General features: G+C 30.2%; 1 protein-coding gene across 1 annotated transcript; it reads right to left on the minus strand.

The window, feature by feature from the left end:
• Positions 1 to 1,506: 1,506 nt before the first annotated feature.
• Positions 1,507 to 2,053, minus strand: LOC149560561 (uncharacterized). The gene is made up of 2 exons (XM_089827634.1): positions 1,972 to 2,053; positions 1,507 to 1,853 (listed from the first exon to the last, which is right to left on the minus strand). Exons 1-2 carry the CDS (start codon positions 2,051 to 2,053, stop codon positions 1,507 to 1,509), a joined length of 429 nt encoding a protein of 142 aa, XP_089683760.1.
• Positions 2,054 to 9,706: the final 7,653 nt, after the last annotated feature.

A 9,706-nucleotide genomic window follows, 5' to 3' on the forward strand; every position in this document is an offset into this window, starting at 1 on the left:
TAAAATTTTCATTTAACGACTCACTATAAAATAATCACCATTTTAAAATGCTTACTCAATTTTTTTTTTTAAATCCAACTTAACCTTTAAAAAATAAAATAAAAATATGACAACATTCTCATATTGTCTAGTATCTTATAATTGATATATTTTTTGTTAAATAGATATGACATATAACTTTTAACTAAAATAAATTTATTTTAACATCAATAAATTATTTTATCTTAAATTAATTAGTTTATATCCTTTCGATATAAAGACTATTCACTAGTTTGGTTTTTCCATTATTATGTATCATCTAATGTAAAATGAAATATATAGGCTTGTTCTCTAAAATATGGGATGGGTTTTATGAAATAGACATCATATGGCTATTTTTCAATTATAAAATAAGGTAAAACTATAAAATTATCATAGTTTTTTCTTAATGAATTTAATTAAGAGACTTTAGGAACTTACTAGTTATATTTTCTATTATTTAAAAAATTTCCACATTTAAGATTTCCTAGGTAAGATAAATAAATTTGAGCAAAAAAACTTACATATATCCAAACTACTAATAACATATCTATATCTCTCTTAAATATTCTATTATAACTCTAATTATATATTATATTTATGTTGATATGTAAAATTAAAATAATAGAATATATCATAAAATCACTAAAAAACTATTAAAATTATAATCAAATTGAATATTATAATTACAATTAATTTCATAATTAAATGAAAGTAATACATATTGTACCAATATTTTTATTTTATTTGTTGAATTAGTTTATTATTATATCCTTTTACTCTTAATTTTTCTTTAGATAAGGATCTACACAATTACAATATCTTGTATTTTCATTTATATTTTTAGTAGAATTTTATAAATTGATGTTAAAAAAAAAATTTGATCTTATAAAAATAATAGATTAGTTGGAGTAGTACTATGATGAATGATCTTTAAGAAAGTTCAATGCATCCAATTTTGAGCACTATAGTATCAATTTGCATAAAAGCCAATGCTTACAAATCATAATTCATAAAATATATATCAATAACTTTAACTTAAGAACTACACAATTGAATAATCTTACAAATAAAACTAAATATCTAATAACTTTCACTTGAGACCTACTCAATTAAATCATGTTACAACTAAAACTAAACATTTAATAAGCATACATATCTATGCTGTTAATAGAGAAAATTATGTAGTTAAGCCTGTTCTACCTAGAATACCAAAGAAATAATTTACTGTCAACTACTACTCATAAAACATGGTTCACTCAAAAAAATTATATAGCTGATTTAAGTTATTATAGAAAAGATCTCCTACTCAAATAGAGGAAGGTAGTGAAAAAACAAAACTTACATGGAAGTTTTTGGTCCTTCCTTCAATATGCAAAGGCGTGTCTCCACATTCCAAAGGTTCTGGGGTCGTAGAAGAATAATTGAGTGTAATTTCAGGTATCTCAGCTCCCTCACTTATATATGGAGGCGTCTTATGTCCTTGATTCACCAACGCCGAGACAAACATACTGTCTTAACTTTATTCAAGTAATCAACAACTCGCACTTGACTAACTTGGGCAGCTAAGTATAATACCTTCATTCCATGGTCATTTGGTTTGTTGACAGCGTCTGGAATGCTCTTTGTCAAGTCTTTAATTGCTTCCAGATGTCCCAATTTCCCTGCCATACAAACCGGAGTTTCTTGCTCACGATTAGTGCACCAACAAAGGTTGGGCCGAAAAGCTACTAACTGCCTTATTATATGCACATAGTTTCTCCCAACAGCTACATGCAGGGCTGTATTGCCATGTTGGTCCTTTACATTGAGTACCTCTTCTGGATCTGATAAATCTAAATTATGATTCAGCTGACTTGTATGTTAGACGTCCATTAACATTAGAGGAAGGTGCTACACATTAGAGTAAACTTTTTTTATAAGAAATAAATAACCAGACAGAAGCACAATGACCTGAATCTCCTCTATTTATTGCAACTTTTAAGCATAATGCAGCTTGGATCCTTCGGCTGGGTTGTTCACGCTTAGTTGCCATGACTTACTCAAACTAGAAGAATATCTTTTAAGAGATAGGAGTAATTTAAATTTAACTGATGGTGAACTTTCGTGGACTAAATAGATAAAAGCCCAAAAGTTTAAAGAAAACAATTTAAATGTAAATTGTCTCGGAGTCGATACTTTTAGAAGCAACTACAGTGAATCATGTATCGAGTTCTCTTATGTCGCAGAGGAAACAACCATGTCGACAAAGCTTATAAAAATGTATAAATATGTTAATTTGATTATTCTATAAATTGATTTCATCAGTGACTATTATTTCTTGTATGGTGGAAATGAGACACCCATTACTACAATGAATTTTTTTGGAACATAGTTTGAGTATTTTTTTATGTCCACCATGCAAAACTATCAATACATTCTGATATCCACCATGCAAAACTATCAACTTCTCCTGTATTTCTTTAGAAGTAGTGCTCACAATTTTTGACATCGTCAAACTCAATATTATTGAGGGTAGAAGCAATCTCAATCATCAGACTATTGTGTGCTTTCTTCTAGTTCATTTCTTCTAGTATCATAGAATGGTTTGGAGCAGTATATTGGTTATCAAAATAGTATAGAGAATTGTCTCTAACTAAAGATAGATAAAGCCTCATCCTACTTTTCTATGAAGAGAAATTCTCCTTGTGTAGGTTTGGCACCTCTCTCTTATATGTTTTCACATCTTTATCTTGAGTCCCTTAAAAATTATTCCTTTAAACACTCATCTTTGATACCAGTTGTTAGATAATTGAGAGGGGAATGAACATGTTAAAACCAGTTATCCTATAGGACTTAAAAATTCTTTTCACGAAAATAAACTTCTTAATCTTTGAGATCATTAACTTGATAACCAGATCTATAACTGTTGCATCAAACTTGTCAACTTACTATTCCTTAACATAATAGGTGTCAAAGTGATCATTCAATTTATATCAATTTGCAGCATTAAATAGGTAATATGAAATAAACTTGCAACATAATAAGCATTCACACATTTTCACACAAGTATTTAATGTGGAAATGTTATAAAGGAAAAAACCACATGCAAATTGGCAATCCAAATATTTTCTCTTCTAAGATGATCTTTGTTAGGAGCTTGCCTTACCAAGGGTTGCATACACCTTTTTAATGCAACCTTGTTAGAGGATTTAAACAAAAGATCATGTAGACCTTATCACTCCTTTACATTTCTAAATAATGGAATGCTCTAAAGGACTTACAAACACTCAAAATAATGTCAACATATAGGATCTCAAAGACATGTTTGGTCCACTTGATTAAGGGATTTTTTTGCTACACTAGTAAAAAAGTAACAATCAAATGATATGTGACATTCAACACCACCTTCCTTGTTCAGATCCAGCTTCACTCAATCTCTTTCTTCTAACCGCTTTCTTGCTGATTTACTCACTTTACACTTCAACTTACCACTTTCTTTGCTTGATCATTACAATACTATTCTACACAGTTCAACTTCTAACTATCTTATTCTCGTTCGATAACAATCGAAAACATCATCATTAGTAATAAGAAACATCTTGCTCATCCCTTAAATATAAAACTTTTTCTATTCCATAATCTTCTAGGTATTTTCACTTCATCACAATCATCATATCTTCATCAAATTCAAATTCATTGAGTCTAGATGCTTCAGAAATATACTTCCACCTTTGAAAAAAATCTCTATTTCATTTTGTTAAATCTCCTTTATCAGATCTTCTTTGAATTTCTCAAGGCAATGACCTCATAACTAACTTCTTTCTTGAATATTCTTATTTTTTACCAAATCTCAGCCTCAAATTAAATATTCCTAAATTTGTTCTTGTTATTTATAATTAGTGAACGTTATAACTTGCTTGGTCAAAATTACACTTAGTTAACACTAAAATTACTTAGTTAATATTAAACTTATTCACTTCTCCATTAGGTTCTTGTTAACAATTGTAGCAGCTTATTTAATATTGTGGTCCTATACCAAGAATCCAATCTATCTTGCAAATACATGATCAATAACACTAAAATAGATGATGTAAAATAATTTGAACAACATTATACTATTAGAGTATAACTCATTCAAGTTCCCATTGAATACCATACATATATCAACACTCACATGTTCATAATATCTTCAAATCCTATTCATAAATCAAATGATATGAAACTTTATTGAATTAGTATAATATCTAGCCAAATGAGGCTTGAAATCAATGACAAAAATAAGAAATGATATAAATCTTTCGCATACATTAACAACATCATCATTTGGGGCAAATAATACCCGAGACCATAAAAATATAGGACATGGTTCGCTAGTGTTTGGAAAATATTCCCAAGAGAAAGAAACCTAAAATAGGTGATGCTAAAAGTTGATGAAAATATAGGTTATTGGGTCATAAATATATATAAACCCGCCACTGATAAGGGTTAGGATGAAATTACTATCATGGACTCTAAAGTAGAAAAGGTGGATTAGGGATTGGCTACCCAATTCGCTAATGTGAAAGTTTGTTATTCCAAAAGAAAAAGGATTTCAAATAGAATAGGGAAAGACTAGAAGGATAAAAGGGAATCAAAGTAGTCAATGAAGACAATGGTGGAGTATATTTATGCTCTACATTATTGTGATTGCTTATCTTAAATAGAGGTCCCTTCTATTTTGGATGTAAAATCCCCTACAAATAAGAATGTTCAAGAAAAAAATCTAGAGAGACAAGGTAGATGCTAGAATCTTTAGTGATTGGATAGATAGTGTGAGTAAAAATAGGGTGAATTATGTTGTCAATTTGGCTGAAACAAAGGAGAAGGATGATGTGGAGATGAATCACTTGGATTTAGAACTCAATTCCTAAGAGAATTAAAAGTTTAAGTGTGATGATAATATTTTGTGCACCAGTGAAGTTTAAAATTATTTTGATTGGAAGTTCTTGGTAGAAAAGCCCATCCTAGGACTATGCGATAACTTCCTATATGTCACTAGGGCCAATATCAAATGAAGGAATGCAATCATTGATCAAAGTATGGTTGGGTCTATAGAGATCCTCAATGAGTTAGAATGCATTATAGATATAATGGTTAATGATATAAATAGTATCAATATCAAGCTAATGGAATATGAGGGAAAACTTGATTGAACAATAGAGCATATAATTGATTCATTATAGGAGAAGATGGAAATTATGATGTAGATTAAAGATATTGCATTAAAAGACTTCACTAGGATTGCTAGGGTGGATTAGATTCTAATCATCTATAGAGATCATCTTAAAGCATAGAATAAAAAGCTGTAGAATGTCCACAAAATAAAAGAGATATATCAGCAAGCATTAGATGGATTTATGGTTTCTTATAAAGACTGAAAGGAAGTGGGTGGTAGAGTTTCTTTTGATCAAGGAAAAATTACCAAATCATTTTTTCTTAGGTCATAGTTAGATGGTGGCTGAGAGATACAATGGCCACAGGGTCCTTTTTTATTTGGACTTTTTTTAAGCTGCATGTTAAGTTTATTTTGGGTAGAGACACTTGCATGAGTCAATTTTAAAAATGGCATTTAGAACTGCATGGCCATTTAAACATATTTTTGAAATTTTGAGAGGATCACTTCTCTATTTTTACAAAGACACATTTGAAATTATTATAAGTATTAGTTTTTTATATTTAAAAACTAATATTAAATTCCTTAAATCAGTTAGTTTCCTATATCAGATTATATCATTTCTTGAATCACTAGTTCTGGATTGGATGTGATTTTTGTCAATTGGAAAGAAATTATGCATAAGAGTCAAAAATATTTATTTTAAGTGTTATTAGCATTGTTCCTATGATAATATATGTGCATGGCCAATTTCTTAATATCAAGTCTCTCAAGTTAGTTGTAGTGAAGAAAATGATAATATGCTTCATTATTTTTAAATTTATGGAAGTGTTAGAGCCTTTAGTACTTTCAATTTAATTTTTAAGTGTAAACTCATGAATTTTTCTATTGTAATAAAATTTTATTGACTAATAATTTATAAGTGATATACACCTAAAATATGCAAAAAGTTCAATCAAGGTAAAAGACCTCAATTGTTGTAACAAGTTTTTCTTATGCAAAAGGGGTTGGATTCAATTAATTACTTTTTTATTTGAGAAAAATGGAAAAAAAATCTTAACTAACAAACAAACAACTTGAGGTTTGAATTCTAAGAAATCTTATAGGACATAAAGTGGATTATCTTCCATATATAATTTTGAATTATATTTTAAAAATAATTGTACTTTTCCTATAATCACCCAGAAACGTTCATTTAAATTAATTATGGACATAAAACTCAATAGATTTGAATAAAATAACTTTATTATAATGTCATAATTAGTTTAAGGGTTATACTATTGATTTAATTTAAATATGTATCTCCATTACTAATCTATAATTTTACACTACACAAAGGGTAGGAAAAATTAGTAGTATTTTTGTGCACGATTACTTTGATGTGTGTGTGTGTGTACACACACACATACATATATACATATATACATATAAATACATACATGCATGCATACATACATACATACATACCTACATACATACATACATACATACATACATAAAGACATCTAGCATCCCACAATAGTTGGGTACACCATTTTGAACAAATAGAGAGAAAGGAGGAGGAAACCTATATAAGAAAATTGTAAGCCACCTACTAATACTAGGAAATAATAACATAGGTTCCTATTTAACTATATTTTCACACATTCTCGATCACATTTATTGGATAATACACCTGAGAAAGAGAGAGCACCAAAAGAAAAATATGACTAACTAGTAGTAGAAGAGAACCCATTATAATAGGACCTATCTCTTCCTCAATATAAGTAATATGGACAATAAACTATAAGATAGTTTTTGTATAAATACTTCAGAAGAACATAAATAGATAGCTAAAAAGAACTCCCCCAAGAAGAAACACATAATGGACACAGAATATAGTAGGTTATTAGCCTCCTAATGAATAGATATGTCTCCCAAATAACTTGAAAGGGGAGCAATGGATCATCTCAAAAAATAATAAATATGTTCCACAATTCTACAAAGAAAAGTGACATAATGATAAAGAAACATAATAAGACTAAGAACTTCAAGGGGGAATAACAAAACCATTAAAATCTAATCTTCAAAAATTGCACAACAAAATGAAAATAAAAAAGACATGAACCACAACTTTTCTTAATAATTCTAATTAATGAAAATAATACAAAGAGGTGAGGAACAATACTAGATGATATCCGTCTAGATATAAAACCACTCCACTAGATCCCTCTAGCCAACATTGCAAAAGAATACATGCCAAATTGCACCCTCTATGATGAAAAGTGGAGGCACAAGGAGCTTATTTCTCCAAAGAAAGGGTTTCAAAATGGAGAGAAACACAAGAAAGAAAATTACTATAATCCTTGAAATAGATCCCATAGAAATAGAAAAAAGACAAAAAAAATACTCAAATAAGAAGGGCCATGGGAAAGTGTGCACAAAGCTAAAAATCCTACCAAACCTTACAAGTACTATAATAGAAGAACTTGATTTCACCATAATGAATGAGAACACTCACATCAACCACCTAAAAAAGACTTAAAAAATTCTACAGCATATGCTATACAAGATGTTGTTGGAAATATAAGATAGGCTAGGTTACTAAGAGGGGAGGGGTGAATCAAGAACCAATAAAACTTTAACTTACTTTTCTAATTAATCCTTCATATATTATTCTAATCTAATTGTATGCATTAAAGAATGAAAGCAATAAAACATTCATAACACTTTGACACAAGATATGGTGACCCAAAAACCTTCCAAATAGAAAGTAAAACTGGGGTGGGGATGATACCCATAAGATTTAGTACTATAGTATAAAGTTAACCTATTAAGGCTTATAATTGACCACTTTTGGTGATCTTCCCTATTAGGAGCAAGAAGGACTATGAGGTTCACCTTGTTAAAGGATTTACAAACATACAATGAAGTATGCATTCTGTAAGGAGATTTAGCAAAAGATTGTTAAGTCCACCCAATCAAAGGATTTAACTGATACACTTGTTAAAATGAATTAGTGGCTGATCTCTAATCTACAACTATGATTTTCTAAATGAGATTCCTTGTATTCCTATGATCACTTAGCTATGATGGATAAATCTCTAATTTCTCTTATACTACTTGTAGCCTTCTTCAATTTACACTCATACAATTCATATTCTTTCTTAATGGCACACTTTGATATGATAAAATGAGTTACATATACATCAATCCAAATAACTACTTAGTGGAGTTGGCTACAATACCAAATTCATCATAATTCATAGAGTCAACCCAACTGTTGTGACTCAGCTTCTAAAGACAAACTCGGTGATGTTTTGATACTTGGAAAACATTATCAACGCTTGAAAAACTCTAGTACTTGGTTGAATTCGAAGCTCAGTCCATACTGATCACTTTCAAGTAGCTCAAACTCGATCAACACTATGTGACTCGATGAACACTGAGAAACTCAGTACCTATTAAATCACTCAGTAGACATTGCATGACTAAGTCAACACTAGATTCACTATGTTAACACTGCGTGCTCAATAGACATTGTAGAACTTGGTTAACACTATAGAGCTCAATTAACACTAGAGTATTTATTACTTCTACCAGAAAGCTTGATAGACACTGCTACATTCACGCTAGACTGCAAACTATCTCAACTACTTGGTAAACACTATGTAGCTCAGTATGAACTGTAAACTAATTGTTTAGCTTGGTAACAATTGACTTGAATGGTTTTGGCACATATGATGACACTAAGGGTAGAATTGAGCTCAATATCAAGCTACATCAAGTAGTGAATAGAGGAAGAAAGAGGATAGAGAAAATAATTAAGAATACCATTTCATCAAGCTTGACTCTAATGGTAACAGAAGGAAAAGAAGATGATGTAGAAGATGATGATGAAGAGGATGAAGTAGAGCAAGCTAAATTTGAGGAAGAGAAGCCTCCCAAGAAGAAGGGGAAGTAATAACCAAACCTACTAAGTCCTCCCCTATAGTGTTTACAAGAAGAACAACAAAGTCCAAGAAGAAATTGAAGTTGGCTGAGATGAAGCTGAACAAATATCTTTAAGAGGTTTGCCCCTACCTTTCAGGAAAGATTAAAGAAGATGGAAGAAGGATCTGGTATGGCATGTTTTAAGTCTCTTAATTATGAGACTAGGAATGAAGAAGAGAAAAAATAGATTAAGGATAACCTTGCAGAAAAATTGGGTAAATGGAAATAATCATTTAGGCAAGGGTATCTCATCTATGAAATACTCAAACTAATTCATCTTCTTGGTTTTTGGAATAGGATGATCTAGCCATAACTGTCCACTTTGAACATGGCTCAAGATAAATCTAATCTAATTTACTTGAAAATCCTTTGACATATCAGAATATGCATTAAACCCTTCATTTCTAAATGTTTTTGGTCAAGTTTGAGAATGTCATCCACACATAATTCATTTAATGCTTCATTCATGTCTAGGGTTCCAATCTCCTAAATTGAATAGTGATTGAAACAAAAGATTTCATGGACAAGAAATACCTTTGAAGGAATTTGAGATTGTGCTCAATTGGGGTCTAGTGTCTCTAC

The sequence above is a fragment of the Cupressus sempervirens genome, chromosome 4 (genome assembly GCF_028749045.1).
Source record: "Cupressus sempervirens isolate cs-2001-9-10 chromosome 4, ASM2874904v1, whole genome shotgun sequence".
NCBI classification, from domain to species: domain Eukaryota; kingdom Viridiplantae; phylum Streptophyta; class Pinopsida; order Cupressales; family Cupressaceae; genus Cupressus; species Cupressus sempervirens.